Source organism: Lottia gigantea (assembly GCF_000327385.1).
Source record: "Lottia gigantea unplaced genomic scaffold LOTGIsca_27, whole genome shotgun sequence".
Classification (NCBI taxonomy): domain Eukaryota; kingdom Metazoa; phylum Mollusca; class Gastropoda; family Lottiidae; genus Lottia; species Lottia gigantea.
The window spans coordinates 349,612-373,367 of NW_008708846.1; the positions used below are offsets into that span (position 1 = coordinate 349,612).

General features: G+C 33.9%; 1 protein-coding gene across 1 annotated transcript; it reads right to left on the reverse strand.

The window, feature by feature from the left end:
• Positions 1-571: 571 nt before the first annotated feature.
• On the reverse strand, positions 572-23,141 carry LOTGIDRAFT_160959 (hypothetical protein; the record flags this gene model as incomplete). The annotated part of the gene is made up of 6 exons (XM_009056219.1): positions 572-637; positions 2,458-3,495; positions 7,243-7,401; positions 12,732-12,971; positions 21,519-21,629; positions 23,082-23,141. 6 exons carry the CDS (start codon positions 23,139-23,141, stop codon positions 572-574), a joined length of 1,674 nt encoding a protein of 557 aa, XP_009054467.1.
• Between the last annotated feature and the right edge of the window lie 615 nt (positions 23,142-23,756).

Below are 23,756 nucleotides of genomic sequence, written 5' to 3' on the forward strand. Positions count from 1 at the left end.
ATTATTACCAATTTCGAGCTTGACCGAGATCTCATCTTGATATTAAGCATTTTTCAATAGTTAATTGCAAATTTATGTATAATTTCTAAGTTTTTTGGATTTATCGGATTATATAAGGATCCTGTTATGTTATTTATGATACCAGGTATATCTTCTGGCTCTTATTCGCCAAGTTTATAATTCTTAAATTTTATGTTAATTCTTAGATGTAGTATCACTTTAACAAGTTTCTAAATCTGTCAAGAATTGTGCCTTTTCGAGTGTTTATGGGCTAAAAATTGAACACATTTTCAAGAACAAGGGCAATAACTCAAACTTAAATTTTTTTATTTTTTTTTATTTTCAATAGGGTTCATCCTTAAGTGATAATAAACAATTCCACCAAGTTTCGTCTAAATCAGTCAAGAATTTTGTCTTCTGAGGTGTTAAGATTGAACAATATTGAACATGTTTTTTAAGAACAAAGGCAATAACCACTAACATTTTTAGATTTTTTGCTTTTTAATAGGGTTCAGTCTTGGGTGATTACACCAAGTTTCTTTCAAATCTGTCGAGAATTGTACATTGAACTTTATTGAAGCTGAAATGATACTGAGCCGAGAGATCGAGCTTGAGCTTCACTTGGTAAACCTGGCTGCTGCCACGAAAACATGATTATCTTATTCATCTATATGTTTGTGTTGTAATGTTACCCCATGGTATCGTCTACATCATCATCAACTATGGTTTTCACGACTGACAGGGGCAACAGCAATATACGTCCACATTTACACTCCCCGAAGCAATCACTTTGCAGTTGTGAATTATTTGTTTATCTTGTAAACAGCTTTGATTTTGAATAAAAATATTTAGCAGTGCAGTAACAATTACCAGTATGAAATATTCAATCTTCAGTCTTACACTTCTTTTTAACTTTTTGGGGCGATACTGTATAATATTAAGGTGATACTACGTCTTAGAATGAACATAAAATTCAAGTTCTCGAAATGGTCAATATGAGTATATATCATCAGTTAGCTTATCTGTCATTAAGTTACAACAGAATCCCTGAAAAATCTGGAAAATTGGAAAATTCATAAAACTAAGTAATTATTGAAAAACACTTAATCTTTATATTAAGTATTTTTCAATAGTTAATTGCAAATTTATGGATAATTACTAAGTTTTTTGGACTTATCGGATTATATAAGGATCCTGTTAAGTTATTTATGATACCAGGTATATCTTCTGGCTCTTATTCGCCAAGTTTAAAATTCTTAAATTTTATGTTAATTCTTAGATGTAGTATCACTTTAACAAGTTTCTAAATCTGTCAAGAATTGTGCCTTTTAGAGTGTTTATGGGCTAAAATTGAAAGCGTTTTCAAGAACGAGGTAGATAACTCCTATGAAACATATTTTGATATTTTTGATTTTCGAAAGGGTTCATCCATGGATTTCACCAAGTTTCATCAAAATCTGTCAAGAATTGAGCCTTCTCGAATGTTTATGAGCTCAAAATTGAACACGTTCTCAAGAACAAGGGCAATAACTCATACTATATATTTCGATTTATCGGATTTTCGATAGGGTTCATTTTGAGGTGATAACGAACACTCACACCAAGGTTCGTCAAAATTTGTCAAGAATTGTGCCCTCTAGAGTGTTCACAAGCTAAAAATTGAATGCTTTCTTAAGAACAGGGGCAGTAACTCCTACTAAATATTTTTTTGATTTTTATGATTTTCGATAGGGTTCATCCTTGGGTGATAACGAACACTCACACCAAAATTCGTCAAAATTAGTCAATAATAGTACATTCTAGCGTATTTCAAAGCTAAAACTTGCATGAGTTTTTATAGCTCATCCTAAATATTTTTCGATTCTTCTGCTTTTCATTCGGGTTCATCCTTGGGTGATTACCAACATTCACACCAAGTTTCATTAAAATCTGTCAAGAATTGTGCCTTCTAGAGTGTTTACGAGCTAAAAATTGAACGCGTTCTCAAGAACAAGGGAAAGTACTCATACTTAATATGTTTCAATTCTCCTGATTTTCAATAGGGTTCATCCTTGGGTGATTACAAACACTCACAACATGTTTTGTCAAAATTTTGTCAAGAATTGTGTCTTCTAGATTGTTTACGAGCTAAAAATTGAACGCGTTTTCAAGAACAAGGGCAATAACTCATACTAAATATTTTTCGATTCTTATGATTTTCAATAGGGTTCATCCTTACGAACACTCACACCAAGTTTGGACAAAATCCTTAAAGAATTGTGTCTTGTAGAGTGTTTACGAGCAATTGTGGAAGGACGGACAGACGGACATGGGTGACGGCAATATACGCCCCCCCATTTCATGTGGGCGCATAAAAATGCATTCGAATTTGAATATTTGTGTGAGCATTAACCTCTCCAACCTGCATCAAAGACAGAAAATTCTAGGAGATAAATGATTACGAAGATACTGGCTTACCTGTCTTAGTCCTTCAAGTTCTTTTTCTAAAGTTTTTATCTTAGATGTCATCTGAGCCTTCATTTTTAACATTTTCGCTTCTGACTTTTCAGATTTAGTATCTTCAACTGTTGATTTTTTCAAAATTTCAAGTTCGTCAGTTTTCAGAGCAATCTCTGTTTTTAGACACTCATTAATTGTTCTCAGTTCTTGAATCTCAGATACACTTGAAGACAGAGAGGTCTGTACTGATGATGGCTGATTGCCTTCTTTTACTTTTTGGAGTTCATTGAATGTTTGCTGGTAACGTTCTTGAAGAGAGCTATATTGAACAGATGCTTGGACATACACACTTTCGTATTGTGTTAGTGACATTTGTAAAGATTGCATTTGCAGATCTTTTTCACTTACTTCAGTTTCATGTTTTTCTACTAAACTTTTCACTTTTGTTTCTAATTTGGATTTCTCATCTCTCCATTGTGCTTCCATTTCAACAAAATTAGCTTGTATTAACAATAACTGCTCTGATGTCACTTGAAGTTTATCTTTTAAATTTCTCAAAGCCTCACGATTTTTTCTGAGTTCTTCATCTTTACCGGTCATTTCACTTTGCATAATTTCTACAACTTTTATTTTCCCCTCTAATACCTCATTGCTGTCTTTTATTTTTTGTTCCATCATGTTTATGACAGCGTCTTCAATATTCATAGAGCTTTTTGACATAATAGACTGAATATCTCGTTCATGACGGTTTATGATTTCACGTATATCATTTTGACTAGTTAACACTTCTTTTTCTTTTATTGAAATATTTTCGTGCAGTTTTCTCAATTCTGCTTCTCTTTCACTCAAAGTTTCCTCAAAATATTTTTGAGATTCAGAGAGTTTTAGACTAAAGCGATCAGTTTCTATTTTTAGATCATGTTCCCTTTTCTGAAGTTGTTCATTCAATAAACTATTATGTTCTTCACTTTGTTCCACTTTAGCTGTTAATTTGGCTATTAACATTGCTTGGTCCTGGACATTTTGGTCTTTTTCTTTCAGAGAGCTCTGTAGAATCTGAAAGCAAATACTCAGATCAATTGAACAAATCAAATACGGTAGTTATAGTTGAGGTTTTGTATGTTGCAAATGAACATTAAAAGATAATTTAACAATTAATTAATTAAAAATATCAGATGTCCATGTATGGGGATGAAAATACGTAGGGAAATAAGTAGGGAATAATTCAAAACCGTCTCTTAATGGAGGTGGTTTCTTAGAAGAGAATCGGGTCAAGATAAACACGAAAATCATTTTGTTTTGATGACCAACCTTTAGACTGATATAATTAATCAATAATTGAATTAATCTGTTAAAAATTAGCAAATTGCCCATTAACTATAATCCCTTTTAATCTCACCAGTATGTGAAACCATGTGATGTGTATATATTGGAGATAATGATATAGGTCGATTAATTAAATCTCTATCGTGCCTACAAACCAATCTTGACACGTTTTACTATATCAAGGACAATAACTCTGAAAATATTCATCTGAATAATACCAATTTCGAATTTGATTGAGATCTCATCAATATATCCATACATACAAAGTTTCATCAAGATCTTATTAAAACTTCAGACTCTATCGTGCCTACAAGCCAAATTGGACATGTATCACGCCTACAAGAAATGTGAACGGACCGACAGACCAAATTCGAACTTGTCCAAGATCTCATCACTAAGCTTCATTTCAATCAGATATACACTATAGTTTCTAGTGTGATCACAAACAACTTTTGACATGTTATGTTTAATCCAGGGGCAATAACTCAAAAAACGTTCATCAAAAAATAGTCAAATTAAATATATATAAATTTCATTTCAACAGATAAAGATAGCGATGGCCATCATAATACAATTTTGCTTTTGATTTTCGATTGGGTTCATCCTTAGGTGATTATAAACAATTCCACCAAGTTTCGTCTAAATCAGTCAAGAATTTTGTCTTCTGAGGTGTTAAGATTGAACAATATTGAACATGTTTTTTAAGAACAAAGGCAATAACCACTAACATTTTTAGATTTTTTGCTTTTTAATAGGGTTCAACCTCGGGTGATTCCACCAAGTTTCTTTCAAATCTGTCGAGAATTGTACATAAAACTTTATTGAAGCTGAAATGATACTGAGCCGACAGATCGAGCTTGAGCTTCACTTGGTAAACCTGGCTGCTGCCACGAAAACATGATTATCTTATTCATCTATATGTTTGTGTTGTAATGTTACCCCATGGTATCGTCTACATCATCATCAACTATGGTTTTCACGACTGACAGGGGCAACAGCAATATACGTCCACATTTACACTCCCCGAAGCAATCACTTTGCAGTTGTGAATTATTTGTTTATCTTGTAAACAGCTTTGATTTTGAATAAAAATATTTAGCAGTGCAGTAACAATTACCAGTATGAAATATTCAATCTTCAGTCTTACACTTCTTTTTAACTTTTTGGGGCGATACTGTATAATATTAAGGTGATACTACGTCTTAGAATGAACATAAAATTCAAGTTCTCGAAATGGTCAATATGAGTATATATCATCAGTTAGCTTATCTGTCATTAAGTTACAACAGAATCCCTGAAAAATCTGGAAAATTCATAAAACTAAGTAATTATTGAAAAACGCTATTTTTCAATAGTTAATTGCAAATTTATGGATAATTACTAAGTTTTTTAGATTTATCAGATTATATAAGGATCCTGTTATGTTATTTATGATACCAGGTATATCTTCTGGCTCTTATTCGCCAAGTTTAAAATTATCAAATTTTATGTTAATTCTTAGATGTAGTATCACTTTAATAAGTTTCTAAATCTGTCAAGAATTGTGCCTTTTAGAGTGTTTATGGGCTAAAAATTGAACACATTTTCAAGAACAAGGGCAATAACTCAAACTAAATATTTTTTGATTTTTTCTGATTTTCAATAGGGTTCATCCTTAGGTGATTACAACCATTCACACCAAGTTTTGTCAAATTCTGTCAATAAGTCAACCTTCTATATTGTTTACGCCATAAGATGTATTTCACTAATCAAGTTCGCCTTCTTTAAGTCACGTGCAATGTAGCACAAAGCAAGTAAACCTAGCCATTCTGTCTTCCGACTACTGTCCTGTTAACACCTTGAAGTCTTGTCATGGTTTTCTACATTAAGTCTTACTATTAACCTTGAGTTGTTGTTGATCAACGTGGAACGGGTTATGTCTTAACTAACTGGCATTACAAGCTAAAAATTGGACGCCTTTTCAAGAACAAGGATTTTTCTGATTTTCAATAGGGTTCATCCTTGGGTGATTACTAACACTTACACCAAGTTTCTTGAAAATCTGTCAATAATTGAATCTTCTAGAGTGTTTACAAGCTAAAATTGAACCCTTTTTTCAAGAACAAGGAGGCGGCATGATGTCAAATTGTTGAAGCAACGTCATTTGCTAGTGCGCTATACTGGTGAGCCCAAAGACACCATTTAAGCTTAGAAGTCTTATAAAGACTTTTTCGCATTTTTCTTAAGAAATTATTACTCGATGGAGATGAATGATTTTTTACCCGCATGTTTAGTTCTTAGAAATTCTCATGTCATGGGCCAAACAAATCGTCACGCACACCTAGGGCAGTGCACCAGAATGCCACAGCAATTGGTGTTAGCGAAAATGTGCCTAAGGGGGGAGTACATGTAACAACTTCCTCTTCGTTCTCGTGCTAACATCTGCACTGTGTTTTAGTGTTTTTCGGTATGATATTTTGTTTTAAATGCACCTACGGCAGACAAATTTCCATGGAGGCAAACACGAAATATTGGACCGCCACAAAATACGCACCAGAACGTAAATTAACGGGAGTGCATATCAGCGCAAAAATAAGCACATGAACCTTGAATTCGAACCAAAAATCCTTTGATGTGAATTAAAAATAACAATCTGCGCTTTTTCAGGTCCCGCTGTATTTATTTAAGAAATCCCTCGCATAAGAAATTATTCTCTTGTTACCGATAGATGAAAATCTTCCTCATATAGACATAGGCTGTATAGCGCCTATTATAAATACCGAAAAATGTATTTTTCCATTGAAGCATGTGAAATATCAATTTTAAATGAATAATATTATGCATATTATAAAGTCTTTGTAATTTAACACATTTTTTTTATTCATGGTTGCCGTATGGCAAACTGCCTTTTTGGGGCCACTTGAAATGAGTTGCGTCACTCAGCGCTATGAAGTTATAGTCTATTAAAGCTTCTTGGGTGATTACAAACACTCACACCAAGTTTCATCAAAATCCATCAGGAATTGTGCCTCTTTGGTTACGAGCTAAAAATAAGAATAACACTGCAAAATCACAAATAGCCAAAACGATGGTGAATTCTATTTCACAGTTTCAAATGAAATGTTCAAAACTTAAATAGCATTTTGTTTCTAATTTGTTACACTAGCTTTGTATTACTCTTTAATATTATCTAATAAATCGTTTAAATGTGTGGTCTGAATTCACAGGCCGTTACAAATGTCTGATTCCCCCAAAAAATATGAACAGTCTTGATTTCATTGTGGGACATTTACATTTCAAATTCTGTTCTTTTTTGTTTTCTTTTTGATTTTTCCACAGGGTACACAGCCAAGGGTTCATAAGCTGCAACAACATTTGTACATGTGTAGGCCTTCTGTAGTGTAAGCGATAAAATCACCACAAACTGAAGGACAAGGGGGCAACAGTAGAGGACTTTTTGAACTGAATAAATGGGAGGATGAAATATATTGAATTTACCTCAATAACTTTATCTCTACCTCTTATAACTTCATTTTTTTCACTAACATATTCCTGCAAATCCATGACCTGTCTGTCTTGCTCTAATATTTTATTATTCAATTCCAATAACTTTTTATCTTTATAAACAATTTGAGCATACATCTCGTCCATACCAGACTGAAATAATGCAAAATTATATTGTAGATATGAAGTTTAGCATACCATTTCTGCATGCAATAAAAAAAACAAGTGGTTGCCAAGCAAGATACTCCCACTTCCCTGTTACATTTTCAGTATATCAAGGGCAGTCACCAATCTGCGTCAAGTCGAACCAAAAATCTGTGCAAGGTATTGTTCATTTAAACAAACACACAAAATGTTGACATAAACTGTGACCTTTTTTTGGCACGCTTTTTCCTAAGTCAAGGGCAATAACTCAAAAACAATTAACCGAACGTAACCAAATTATAAATGATAACACCAAATTTCATTTAAATGGGATGAAAACTGCAGTCTCCATTTTGCTCACAAACAAATTTTGATGTGTTTTTCCTAAGTCAAGGGCAATAACTCAAAAACCGTTCATCGAAAGATTGCCATATTTGAATTTGTCCAAGATCTCATCATTATTAATAATCACACCAAATTTTATTTAATTTGAATGAAAACTGTAGTCTCTATTGTGTTAAGAAAAACACGTCAAAATTTGTTTTTTAAGTCAAGGGCAATAACTCAAAAACTGTTCATCAAAAATCTTCAAATTCGAACTTGACCAAGATCTCATGAATATAAATGATCACACCAAATTTCATTAAAATCAGATAAAAACTGTAGCCTCTATTGTGTTCACAAGTTGGGACTGACCGACAGGGGCGACAACAATATACGAACACATTAGAATGTGTTCAATAACATAGATGACACACAAACCATTTCACAAAGTTTTTTTACTGGTCCATTTTTAGTTGATCCAAATAATGTGGATACTCTCAGGGACAGACACACATGAAATGTCCGTAAAAGTTCAATGATGTCACTTTCCTTGGTGAAACTTTGTGAAAGGTTTGGACCCACTGCATCTTCCTTAGCTTAGGCTATTGAACAATCATCATTTTATGAAGCCAAAATGGATTCCTACCATGAGAAGAATGTTGGAATGTTACTTAGCAACTACCAAGGAAAATGATATCATTGAACTTCAACTGACATTTCATGTGTGTCTGTCCCAGAGGAAGGGTGCCTTTGTGCTCTTGAAACACATTATAATGTGGGCGTATAAAAATTCAATTTATTTCAATATATATGTATTTCAAATATAAACAAGATACACAACCACTTGCAGCTGTTTTAATAAATAGAATACATTTTAAGGAACAAGGGCCATAACTCACTTCAATATTTGCTGATGTTTTGATTTACTAACGATTAATCTTTAAGTGATAAAAAATAATTCCGTTTTGTGACTTCTGGAGTGGCATTTCAAGGAGCAATATCAAAAAATATCTTTTTTAACTATTAAATAACCATTAGAACAATTATAACTATTTTCTTTATTGATGATGCCATTTTATCTCGCTTCACCTATTTGAAGCTGCAGTGTTAGATTCAAAAGAATGACATAAAATGAACAGATTTTTAAGTGTTAGATTAAAACGATAACAAATTGCCAATAAATAATATTTTGAAACATGTTCGAACATCCATGGGTAGGCTATAATTCCCACAAGCAGATAAATCAAACATAGGTTTTACAGTGTAGTCCTATAGGGAATTCCCTAAAACATATTCTTAAGTTTGTAAATATAATATTCATGAGGGCATTCCTCTAAGGATTACATTAAGGTAGGTCACATTTTCATTTACCTGATGAATTGTGTTTCGTCTGAGGAAAACATGATGCAATGTACGGCACTAATATGTGTATTGCTAGTCATACAGCATACTTTAGAACAATGTTTCGTTTCATGGTGTATTAATATATATAGTACAGAGAGTTGGTAATATGTACACAAGTATTGTAGTTGTACGAAACCGGTGCAATGGTGTGCATGATTTGAACCCAATAAATCTTGTAACTTTAATGTTGTTGGTTTAATCCTGAGTATTCATGATATGAGAATAATACACATGAACTGTAAACAAAATAGTATCGTATTAAAAGTCAAACAGCAGTGGTATCATTTGTGTACTATGCACAAGTCTGGTTCGACCATTTATATGGTATATAATTTTTGGCATGTAGAGCTATCTAGGGATAAACAATGGTAGGGCTGGGCAATATTGGTCAAAATATAACGCTAGTAATGATCGGACTGGGGATTTTCTAGAAGGCATGTATTACACCTTTAGAAAAAGTAACATTGTCTGTCGGCCTACAAGTAATTACCAATGCTTTCAGAACATACTGATTTTTAATATATATTACATGTAGGCCTACCGGTACCATTTAATTTAGAGGGCTGGGATCATGCTTGCATCCTTGTTTTCAAACATCATTTCACCTTGGCATTGTATTTGAATTAATCAATACTGAAGAATGACAATATTAAATATTTTCGGGCCCATAAATTTGGAATGTCAGGCACTAGAGTTATTTTATGCTTTGGTAGGCCTAACCTGTATAGATTTGTAAATTTTTACTCTGTCATGTAGGTAGACCTATTATATAGGCCTATGATAAAACAATTAATTTACATAACTTAAGGCTTAAATTTTGTAACAAAAGAAAGCAAATTAAAGCTTAAAAATCACGAATTTAAGCGCTTTGAAAAAAATCTCGAGTCTTTTCACCAAATCTCTAGATTTTTCACCAAATCTCTAGGTTTTTCAAGCAAATTATTTTTCCTGACCTGTACACAATATGTATGAATATACCTGTTTGATCAGATTAACATTTTACTGCTTGTTGTAGGGGAAGGCCTTTATACTATTGCAAGTTTGAAGGTCCTTTAAGCCTTACCAAAAAGTAATTCCATTTATTTTTGGCATAAACAATGTCACATTGAAATTTCCATGTAATGCTGTTTTTTTACTTTTACCCTAGAACCAAGGGAACGTAAATACTTCAAAAAAATATTTCGTTTTCTTCATTACATATCGATAAAAAGCAATTTAGTTTTGTTTTTAGAATGGCACAGGGACAGGTTTTAAATATTATAAATCCGGTGCCATCACAGTTCACATCTTCACTGATCACAGGTCACAGAATAATACTAATATTAGTAAAATTCACACCTCAAACAAAATATTTATAGTGTTCACAAGCTAATTGTGGAGAGAGTGACCATATAAATCATTTAACAAAAAAATAAAATTTAAAAAAGTAGACAAAAACAAAAATAAATAAATACTAGAACTGTACTAATAACAGTACTGATGCAGGGCGTGTTACGACATTCGGGTACATACGAAGTTGGTCTATTGCAATTACATGGATGTAAGTACTTTTCTGCATCTCTAAATGCAAATATCCAAAAGTGCCTGGAGTTGACGAACTTTCTGATAGAAATTGGGGAGAATGGTACTTTAACGGACATGTCAAACTCAGGAATTTTATCTATACTGACATCTCATTAACCAACTTAAATTTGATACCACAATGTTAAACGAATGTAATTTTATGTTACATAGACATGTTGTATATCACGAAGCTCAGAATCTTAGCATTATGAATTCGAAAGAATTATTGCTATATCACTATTAGGCTACGAGATATAGCACTGCAAAGGTCATCAGATATTCAAGGTCACAATTTATCATCAAAGTAAATATGAAGGTCTCCAAAGGTCAAGGTCATGAGATATACACCTTCAAACTTTGAAAAAAAATATCCGGTCGTACAAAAAAGGCAAAACCGAAAATCAAAATTCTGTCCTCAACTAGTTTTAGATAAACGTTAATTCTATCATTTAACACCAAAATTGTTCAAATCGGATAATAAATAGCTCCAAAATAGCAAGTTTTGCATATTGAGGCAAACCAATATGGCGACCTATATGTTACTTTCGGTACGAATTTTTTTAATTGTAACACTTTGTATTAGTGACACTAAGCTTATGCATATGTCATTTCTGACATAACTCAATTTCACCGGAAGTGATGCCACCGGAAGTACTAATATCGAAACCGGAAGTGATGAACATTTTTTGACTATGCAGAATTATTTGCCCATACCGACGGTCTACGTCATAAAAATTTCAAAACGATCCGTCAAAAAGCAACCGAAATAGCATTTTTTGATTAATTTCGACAAAAAAAAGTATCGAACGAATTTTGGAAAATCGAATATTTTCAACTGCTATCATATGTCCTTTGTACTAAGAATTATAATAAAGGAAACCCGAGAAAAATCGAACGATAAATACGCCCTCTACAGTCCATTTCCGGTTTTTTGCTATCTCACTTCCGGTTGCGCAGAACATTTTCGTTTTACATTTAATACGTGAATAGCCACGAGTTAGAAAACGTCATGAAGTCCGTTTTGTCGTACCTATTTCTGGTTCCGAGAAATAAGCTCCCTAGCTGACGAAAAAAAAAATAATCGTTACGAAAACAAAGCAGGGCGTTCGCTTACGAAAGCCCTGCAAAAAAAAATACGTAGACAAAAAAAAAGATAACTTGTAATATACAACCACTGGCAGCTTTGATTTTCAATCAATAAATCTATTTGGCAGTACAATAACAATCACTAACTTAAGAAATAAACTTTTTTTTAACTTTGGGGGTGATAATATTACTAAGTTTTGTGCCTTCTAACATGTTTACGAGTTAAAAATTGAATGTTTTTCAAGAACTAGGGATATAACTTATTCTAAATATTTTTCAATTTTTCTGTTTTTTTCCATCAAGAATTGTTCCTTCAAGAATGTTTACAAGATAAAACTGAACGCGTTTTCAAGAACAAGAGCAATAACTCATACTTAATATTTCTTTATTTTTTTGATTTTCAATAGGGTTCATCCTTAAGTGATAACAAACACTCACACCAATTTTCGTCAAAATACGTCAAGAATTGTGCCTTCTAGAATGTTTACAAGCTCAAACTTGAATGTGTTTTCAAGAACAAGAGCAATAACTCATATTAAATATTTTTCAATTTGTCTGATTTTCAATAGAGTTCATCCTTAAGTGATAACAAACACTCACACCAAGTTTTGTCAAAATACGTCAAGAGTGCCTTCTAGAGTGTTTATATGCTAAAAATTTTGAAGACAAGGACAATATACTAAATATTCTTTTTATTTTGCTGTTCATCCTAGCATGATTACATTCAGACCAAGTTTCCACAAAATCTGTTAAGAATTGTGCCTTCTAGATGACCGGACAGACATGGGTGACGCCAATTTTTCTCACATGAAATAATAACAATAAAAATTTAGTGGTAAAATTTTGTCAAAAATGCTATTACCATCCTGGTAGATAATCTTTGTAGGAAATACAGTCAGGCATGTACTAAAATCTGTTTAGTGCAATACCTGGAAAAATTCTTTCGATCTCAAAATACTCACCTCTCCAATACCAGATGACTGTAAAACTACCATTGCCTCTGTTTTCTGTTGAAGCTGCTCTCTTAAATCTAACATAATTGTTTCTCTTTCAGCTAAAACACTTTCTTTAGCCTCAATCTGATTCTCCCTTATTTTAATAACTTCATCTTTCTCCCCTATTATTTTTTCTTTTTCTTCTAACTTTTTCTTTAACAGTTTGGCATGACCTCTTTCTAATCTAGATAAGTCTTCAGCATCATTCTGGTGAATAAAAAGAAACACAAAAATACATGAAATAGGTTAAAAGGTAATTGGGATGAAAGTTCAAGAGGCCTGTATTAAGTGGCTACATTTAAGATAGCTTGCCAGGCAAGGAGATATAACCCCACTGGCAGCTTTGTTTTTTAACAAAAATATTTGGTAGTACATTAACAGAATGAAATATTCAACCTCACGTCATAAACTTTTGAACTTTTTGGGGTTATATGCTTACTGAATAATAATACCATATCTTGTCAATATCTGGCAAGAATCAAGCCTTTAAGTGTTTACGAGCTAAAAACTGAATGCAGTTTCAAGTTTGGGGTCAATAACTCATATAAAATAATTCTCAATTTTATGGGTTTTAATACAAACAATTTCACCGAGTTTCATCAAAATCAGACAACTCTCTAATCAGCTTTTCTATAAACCCCTCAATGAAGACCCTAATTCAGAGTTTAATAAGGAGATAACCAATGTTCTCACCAAAATTTACCAATCGGGACAAATCACTGAAAAAATCCTAAAGGGCCTCATAGTTGACGAACCTAGGCCTGGTCGTTCTACTTATTACCAAAAATACACAAAAATTGCGAACCCAGCAAAGTACCAGGCAGACCAATAATCAGTGGTAATGGGACTCCCACTGAATTCATCAGTAGCTTCATTGATGAGCACATTAAAGTGTTCGTTCCCCTATACCCCAGCTTTATTAGAGACACCACTCACTTTATCCAAAGATTAGAATCACTAGATCTAACACAAGATCCTGATATTATTCTTGTCACTATGGACATTACTTCACTATACACTATAATGACAAATGTTACAACAGATGTCAGCCAAACCCCCGGTATACATCCGCAACTTATGTCATAAACAAGCTTATAACCACATGGGATCAATGACAAAATCCAAACTTGGACACCCCCACTTCTCTCTTTATTTTACAATTTTTGTTCCAACTTTCGATTTACCATTTAGCCTTTCTACCCTCTCACTTACCCTTTAATGTAACCCTTTACATCCCCCTTAAACTGTTCACTACCAGACAGTACTCTCACCGTCCTGCGCATGCCAACGTCACAATCCAGTATCCAACATCTACGTACCTTCACCTGGGACATCTGCGAACATTGTGGGAAAACTTTTTCCAAAAAGTGCCACCTCTCCAGACATATAAGACCTTTCCAGACCTTTTCGGAATGTACTGCATGCGGCAAACTATTCCGCAGGAAGGAATATCTCACTAAACATACCTGTAGAAGGCAGTCCACCGATGGCGATACTCTAGATGAAGTGATCCCCAACACCATCGATGGACTGGAAGAACCAACTCCAAGGCACACACCTGAAGACTCAGACACTGAATCTGTCACCGCAACCTACTCCACGGAGACGGTTCTAGCAGTACCAGTAGCTGATCCAAAAGGACACCACAGCCTGGGATTCCTCTTCCCGCCACAAGAGCTGTGGAACCGCGTCAGCCCGCTCAACATCCTTGGCGGGTTCAACATAGAGGCTGCCTCAACTAACATCCTTGGTGTGCCCTTCCCACTCCTCTCCCACTGGGAATGGGAAGGAGCTCCCACGCCTCAGTCCCTCACCACTGAATGCTGGAAAACCTCCTCGACTTGCAGGAGCGACATCTCGTCAAACCCTGACCGGGTGTCTGATGCCAGATTTTACCTACCCGCTGAAGATCCTACACTACTCTGCCAACTAACCAATGATGACCTATTCCACACTGATATTATCAATACCTTATCTTAGCCATTATAATAAAACCTTTTACACACTTCTCACCGTGTCATCTATCTCCTCTGGTTTCCTACAGCTCGTCTTAACCCAGACAGCCTTTTAAAGGTATTCAACATCCCCCGCCGGGACAGACTAACCCGGAAAAGAACAACCCTGCTAAACCTGGTAACAAATCCACCCCGGTAACCTCGTTAAAAAGCAACCCCGCTAAGAAATCCAACCCATTAACCCTGGTAAAAACCAACCCCGTTAACCCCAGTTAATAGCAACCCTGTTAACCCCGGTAATAAATCAACCCCTTTAAAATAAAACTAACCCCGTTAGCTGAACAGTATAAATAGGACCCCACAAAGTGAGCCAAATCAATCAGTCTGAAGAGTACACCAAACTAGTCACTGATAACTAGGGATAACTGGTCGCCTCGCCAATCTTTATCTCATATAACAAATCATGTGGAATAGATCATATTATTAATGAATATTTGAAAAATAGCGATGGCCAAATCGTAATACGCACACCATTGTAATGGTAGCAAAGTCATCCGGGCGGTTGACAAGAGCTATCAATAAATGAAATATTTCAAGAGTAACATTTTCATACTGCACAAGCTTTATACAAAGACTTTTCAACAAGTTTTGTCTAAATAAGTCCAGAATTTTGTCTTCTGGAGTTTTACGAGCTAAAGATTGAACACATTTTTAAGAACAAGGGCAATAATCCATATTAAATATTTTCCGATTTTTTACTTTTCAATAAGGTTTTGGTGATTCATAGTGTTGAAACGGTTAATCAGTTAACCGATTTCAGGTAGTATTTCACGGGTAGCCGGGTCTGATTTGAGTTGATCGGTTAACCATCAATTTTATAAGAAATAAAAAGAGAGCAATTTTGACAGAAAATTCGTCACTGTATGAGTCTTTAAGCTGTTTTCTTAAGTTCAACTAATTACTCGTTCTGGATAATCGCGTCACGATGGTCTTAGTGTGCACCGTTATGTTAATTAGGTTTAACAAATAAGCACTGTAATAATTATCAGACGTTGGCACGTGCCACAGTTCGTTGCATCTTGTTGTTTTTATGTATTGCGGATATGTAACACAGTGTTTTTTAAGCATGTTCTAGTGTTTTAATAAGTTTTGTTATTACTTTTATTATATCAATCGGGTACGAGTTGCTTAGAATAAAACATTTATAAAGATTGTATTACTTTTTAGTAAATCTCCTGTAATTAGCTGTGTATTTCTTCTTGCCTGTCAATCAGCTTCAAGCTTATTAATATTCATGAGTACGGATTCATTGAGACAATAGTTTTATACCAGTTGTGGACCATTACACGGATTCGCGGCGACTTCAATGAGATACACTCATTACACTGACTCCACAAAAAAAACCTTTGATCTGTTAGAGACTGTAGCAATGAGTGTCAATGTCTGAACTCCGTCAGGCCCGTTCCTAATCTTACATTGAAGCAGACGCTTCAATGGATAGTTTGGTATCTGTCGATTTGTACCGACAATTCGCTGGGAACTAGCCAAAATCTTCCTGGGGACTCATTTACACTTACTCTAGTTTAGTTAACGGTGAGTTACCGCTGCAAGTGCGGTTTTTGACTCCTTTTATAATTAACCGGGATCAACCGGGTAACAAAAGGTTATTGCCGACGATTACCCGGTTCGTAAAATTCACTAACCGTTTCAACACTAAGTGATTCAACCAAGTTTCTTTAAAATCTGTTCAGAATTGTGCCTTGAATGGGATTGCAAGAACAAGGGCAATAACTTATATTAATACTTAGCTAAAAATTGAACACGTTTTTAAGAACAAGGGCATTTAGTCATACTAAATATTTAATTTTTGATTTTCAAACACTCATACCAAGTTTTGCCAAAATGTGTCACGAATTGGTCCTTGTAGAGTGTTTACAATAACACATACTAAATATTTCTCGATTCTTCTGATTTCAATAGGGCTCATCCTTGAGTGATTACGAACACCCACACCAAGTTTTGTCAAAATCAATCAAGAATTGTGCCTCCTGGCATGTTTGTGAGAAATTGTGGGCGGACGGACAGACATCGGTGAGGCTACTGACTGATTCGCACTGCAGACTCTTGGCTTGCTGTTTTGGGGTTTACTAAATTACGTTAGCATAAACTTGTCCATCTCATACACATGTACTTGTCTATATGTATTTTTCTGTATATACTGGTTAAATTGATAGAGCTTGTACATCTTTTTCGGTCTTGTACTTGATCACAGCAACATAGTCTTTGTATTTGTTAAACAGGTTGTCCATCGAGGTATTGTGTATTTTTTTTTTATTAATTATATTATTGTTCCAAGTTTATTATTACAGTGTACTCTGTGATGTCCGACATCTGAGTACTCTGACATTCGGTGTATTACAAATAACGACACTAATCAGTCATCAAAATCATTTATCACCAATTAGATAATCACTTGTATTATTAATAATCCAACATAAAAAAAAAGATCACTGATATGTGAAAAAGGGTCTATTCTGCTGATTAATCACAACCACTGACCTTGCGTCATTGTGTCATTCATTACATTCGTTATACATTTCATATACCACGGAAATATGAAACTGTACCTTTCTTTGTTTCGGGTTTTATCATAATTATCAATGTTATAAAGTTTGATCGTCCTGCATGTCCATGTACTGATGAGTTTTGAAGCAAATTATTGGAAATTATGAAAAAAGTGCTGCGCCCAATGCATAAAGATTTTGCTATGAAATTTGGTTTAGGTTGAACAACAATAAGTTGTAAAATGAATTTTGAATATTGCCGACAATATGAATTCCAATAAAAACGTATGATAGTAACTAAAAATATGAAGAATTAAATAATAATACTGAATGTATTCATCTGAATAGTCTTTTATAATTGTTTTATTATTAGAAAGGTATCGTAGAATCTTACATGGGTCACTGAGCTATATATAGTAACAGGTAGCACATGTTAAAATATCTCTGAACTTTGAATACTCCGACACTCTCGCTAATCAAACATTGTCTCACTGTCCTTGTGTATGTCGGATTACGCAGAGTATACTGTATTAGTATTATTAAATCGATTTACGGGTGTCCCAGCGGGAATCGGATTCCCAGATTTCCGTTAAAAATTAAGGTTGTAGTTCTAAGCTTGATGATGGGTTTTTAAGTGTCAAATGAGGCAAACTATTTGATTAATTGGTGTTTCTAATGAATTATCATGTATTCTTATTCATATCATCATATTATGTTCTTAATGCATATAATTAAGAGTTTTAACCAATCATGTAAAGTCAAGCTTAGTAAGGGTTTGGTGCACACAGTTAAGAATGACAAGTTGATGTTTTTTAATTACATGCATTACCTAACAATAACAATAGGCCTAATAACAATTAAAATAGCATTACTGATGTTCAACATTAAAATAATCTTTAAGGCAAAACTGTTTTACACCTTTTATATGCCCAAATGGAAATGTGGACGTACACTGCCGTCGCCCCCGTCCGTCCATCCAATTTTCTTGTAGGCACGATAGAGGCTACAGTTTTCATCCAATCTTGATGAAACTTGGTATGCATGTATATATTGATAAGATCTCTGTCAAGTTCGAAATTGGTAATAATCAGATGAACAGTTTCAGAGTTATTGCCCTTGACTTAGTAAAAACATGTCAAATTTGCCTTCTAGGCACGATAGAGACTACAGTTTTTATCCGATCTTCATGAAACTTGGTTTGCATGTATGTATTGATGAGATCTCAGTCAAGTTCCAAATTCATAATAATTGGATGAACTGTTTCGGAGTTATGACCTTGACTCAATAAAAACTTGTCAAATTCGGCTTGCAGTTTTTATCTAATCTTGATGAAGCTAGATATGCATGATGAGATCTTGGTCAACAGTTTCCGAGTTATTGCCCTTGTATTGTGTGTACAGCAATGAGACATGGTTCATGTTTGAATTTGATAATAACGAACTCTTTCAGGTTTTTGTCTTGACTTATAGATGATTTTAAGATTATTTGAAAATTCATTCTTAAACAACTAAAGATTTTGTTATCATTTATGACAGCTGGTAGTCTGGGCGTATGTTACCTTGCCTGGCAAGCGATCTTTAATTTTGGATGGATTTTTTTTCCTGGAAGGTTTAGACAAATATACAACGCAATAATGGCAAATTTGGTTTTTTCCACTAATCATATCAATAGACAGCTAGTCTTCAATCGAATAGGATTTAAAACCTTGGTGCATGATTAAAAAAATTTAAAAATTAATATCTAAAAGTTACACTCATGGATTATAGACAAAGGATATTCTGTTTGGCAGTAATTAATGGTGAGTTTAATTTATCGGATTAACAAGAATTATTGATAATTGACTGCTTATTGGTGAGTGACATCTGTTCACAGTCAAGAATATCATGCATCAAAAGGGTGGTGCTTATTAGTAGTAACTTTGGATGAAAATTTAATTTTCGGTAGCTGATTATTGAAGGGTGGTGCTGAATACAAGTGACCATTAGTACAAGTTTTATTCTATGTACAGTCTGGATAAACAAAAAACGTCTTGATCGTTTACTCTGGTAATTTTCTTCTAATTTACCTAATTCTGAATTAATTATGGACATGTGAGTCATTAGAACACCTCTACTTTCTATTCACATAAGTTTTAGCATTTACGTTTTCATAAATGAAAATAAGGGAACCCATCTTTAATAGCTTTGAGGACATAATTTTTGACAATTACTCATGCATTAAATGGTGTATTGTGGCTTAGAGCTGTATGCAGCAGCCCTTGCAATAAACCTTAACAGAAGACTTAAATCAAACTTTTGGTATGCACCACTCAATCTGTATGAAAGTCATGCTTATCATTTACTTTAAAAGGTATAAAAGGAAGCTGATGTATACCTCAGTTTTACTGTTTGTAGACACGAAATGGTGAATTATTTAGATCAATTGCACCGTTTAACAGACCTTCACTAACAGGCAGTTTTGATCAACTTATTGCATATTCCACCAATGTTACTTCTGATAACTCTACGCTGATATGCATCTGGGTCATTCTAAATTCAATGTAGAAATTTAGAGAGTGACTTGAGAGTGGTGCTTTCACTTCGATGGTTGACACACTAATGATGGTTTTGGCGCGCGCATCTCACATGACCTCGAAATGATATCATACATCAAGACAGATTGATTGATTCTTTAACATATTTACCAATTAACGGTAAACGGTATATAAGTCGGATAATGACCTGACTTGTTTTTACTGAGTTTAGAAAACCCTTTAAAGAGAAAGGCTGCAAAAACTCATCTTGTATTTTCAATAGGGTTCATCCTTGTATAATAATAAAAAATTTCATAAAGTTTCGTCATGATAGCTTTTCAGGCAAGGTAACATATGCCCACTACCAGCTGTCAGAAATGACAATAAAGTCTTTAATAGCTTCATAATGAATTTTCAAATAATCATGACAAAAAAATTCATCAAATTATCATCAAATTCAAACATCAACGTACATACAAGGGCAATAACTCTTAACCATTCATCCTTTTACTCCTCTGAGATCTCATAGATACCAGGTTTCATCAAGATCAGATTTAAACTGTAGCCTCTATCATGCCTACAAGCCAAATTTGATGTGTGTTTATTAAGTCAAGGGCAATAACGTCATCCGATTATTACCAATTTCGGCCTTGGCCAAGATCTTATCAATATATAAGTGCATACCAAGTTTCATTAAGATTGGATAAAAATTGTAGACTCTATCTTGCCTACAAGTCAAATTTGACATGTTCTTACTAAGTCAAGGGCAAAAACCCTAAACTGTTCATCTGATTGTTACCAAATTCAAACTTCACTGCCATCTCATCAATAACTACATGCACATCATACCGTGTTTCATCAAGATAGGATAAAAACTGTAGCCTCTACTGTGCCTACAAGCCAAATTTGAAAAGTCAAGAAGGTCAATAATTCTAAAACCAATCATCCGATTATTACCAAATTTGAACTTGAATGAGATCTTGTCCATATATACATGAATACCAAGTTCCATCATTATCAGATAAAAACTGTAGCCTCTATTGTGGCTGCAAGCCAAATTTGATTCGTCTTTAATAAGTCAAGGGAAATAACTCCCAAAGCGTTTATCCAATTGTTACCAAATTCAAACTTGACTGAGATCTTATCAAAATATACATGAATAACAAGTTTCATCAAGATCTGATAAAAACTGTAGCCTCCATCGTGGATACAAAACAAATTTGATGCAATAACTCCAAAACCATTCTTCCAATAATTACCAAAATCGAACTTGATCTCATCAATATTCACATGCATACTAAATTTCATTAAGATTGGATAAAAAGTGTGGCCTCTATCGGGGTTATAAGAAATGTGGACGGACAGACGGATGACCCAACCTGGGTGACAGCAATACACCTCCAGATCTAGAATGTTTATGAGCTAATTTAATAATTTTAAATTTATAATGATTTTCAATAGGGTTCATTCTTGATAATAACCAATTTTTCAAGTTTCTTCAAATTCCCTCAATAATTTTGAATTTTAGGGCTAAAAATTGAATGTGTTTTCAGGAATAAGGGCGATTACTTGTATCAAATATGGATGGACAGACAGACGGATAGACTGTCAGACAGACATGGGTGATGCCAATACGCTTGGATATTTTGGTTACAATTTTCAAAAGAGTTAAAGGATCGTTAGTCTTTATTTTAATATACATTTTCATTTAGGTCTATCTTACCTTTTCAGTTGATGCAGAATCTGAAGTAGTGCCTTTCCCTTCAAGTTGACGGAGTTTAGTATCTTTCGCTTTAGTTTGCAATTTCAGTTTGGCCACTTTTGCATTTGATTCCTGCAAAAAAATTGAAAACGTTTACTTTCTTAAAGCTCAGACGACTGTTACTTCTTACACCGTGGGGGCTTAGAAAAAAAGCCGTATAAGATGCTGTTTCAGCTTTGCAATATCAAGCTATAAGGGAACTGCGTCTTATACTACATCTGGATCTTCCATGATACAAGAAAGGTAGTTATCGCAGTCATGCAAGGCTTGAAATAAGCCTCCAGACACTGAAATTACAATTTCAGCAAATGTCCAGTACAATCTGGGGCAAAATATTTTTTTCTTGTTGAAAAGATCGTGAATTATCAGCGATTCTGACCGTTGATATTGCCAATAGACATCAAAGTTGTGTGTTCTTGGAAAATTTCCTTTTTCGAGTAACAGATTACCTTGGAAAGCAAAAAAGTATGGAATGACAATAACACAGTCTAGATCATCCAGATTACTAGCACCTATTGAAGACATGCAAGGTCTGGATGATCAAGTCAAAACACGAATGAAGGGTGTTGACACAAGTAGGCCTAGTTCAAGTCAAGTCGTGTCCAAATCTTTTAGTAATTTTAATTCTATAATTACTTTATATAAGCTTAATCATGAGATGATCTTTCATATGGTACTATATTTTATAATCATGATAATCACACTTTTATACTTTTATTTCAAATATTACATAAGAATTTGATAAGATATACACTGAGCCTGAGGAAATTGTGAGGCACCATGTTAAATAAACACTGCTGGATGTGTTGATTAGCACAAGTACAAAATTTCAAATGTCCGACACAAATTGAATTGTGCCAGACAAAATGTCTGGCCCAATTTCTGGAGGTATTTCAAGCTTGCAGTCACAAGTCACGGTATAAGAGGCAGTTCAGTATAACTGGATATTGCGAAATTGTGAAAAGTGTCCTATGACTACAATTTTCGTTTAATAGGAACTAGTTTGCATCCCACACTGAATAATTTTTTTTTTATCATAAAGCAACAATAAAATGAGTTGATGTATTTCAAATATATTTCGAGTTTGGAAAACTTGGTGAGTTGTGAAGAATATGTTTAAGCTTTTGGGTAATCTACAAAGCTCATTTCCGATTGGTCAAAATTTCACCAATTCACATTTACCTGAAAACTGTGCACTAGTTTAGAAAGAAAATAGCCACAGTTCAGCTCAGGTAGGTGTTTTGTTGGCTGTGCATTCTCACCAGAATTCGGAAAAAAAAAATGTTCATTTGCAATAATTTCAGTTTATTAAGGGTTGCCCTTGTTGAATATGTACCCTTATTCGAACTTAACCAAGATCTTGTGGATATAAACCTACATACCAAATCTTATAAAAATTGGACAAAAACTGTGGCTTCAATCTAACTGTGAACTTGTGTGAGGAATGACTGACGGACAGACAAGGGTGACAGCAATAAACTTCCACATTAAAATGTGGCACATAAGAACTAAAGTAAATTTTACATCGAGATTCCCTTTTGGATTATATGCAAAAAACTGTAAATCAACATATGCTTTTGTCATTTTGCTTTGCACTTAATCATTTTGCAATGAAATCAATATTGTCAATGAAACAACTCCATACCATAAAGACAATGTTATTAATATGAAATTAACTTAAGGTTATAACCATTCCATTTTATCACTGTTGAGAATTCTGCACAATCTGAAATATTTTTTTGGTCGCTATTAATTTCCTTATGTCAGTTTAAAAAATTCTGAGTACCAGTACTTCGACAATCTGGGTATTCTGAACTACAATACAGTGTACTCTGTACAATCCGACATGTATTTAATTGGGCCGTAGAAATATGTCGGATTACTGAGAGTGTAGAATGTGGGAGTATTCATATTTCGTAACTTTTAACATATGGCACCTCGATAAGCTTATGGATATTAATATGTCTATTTTAAAACCGATCATCTAAACTAAAATTTCACTAAGTGTTGTTCAACAACCAAATTTTTGCACTATAAATTGATTTGATGGAAAGGAATTTCTATAACACTGAGACTTTAACACTTTCATGTTTTTCTCAAAAAGGTTGACAAAGCAACAAAAATGAGTGGAAATTCTTACAGTTATAGGAAACCGAAATGACATAGTTATCAACTTATTTTAAAGTTTACTTCAAGCTC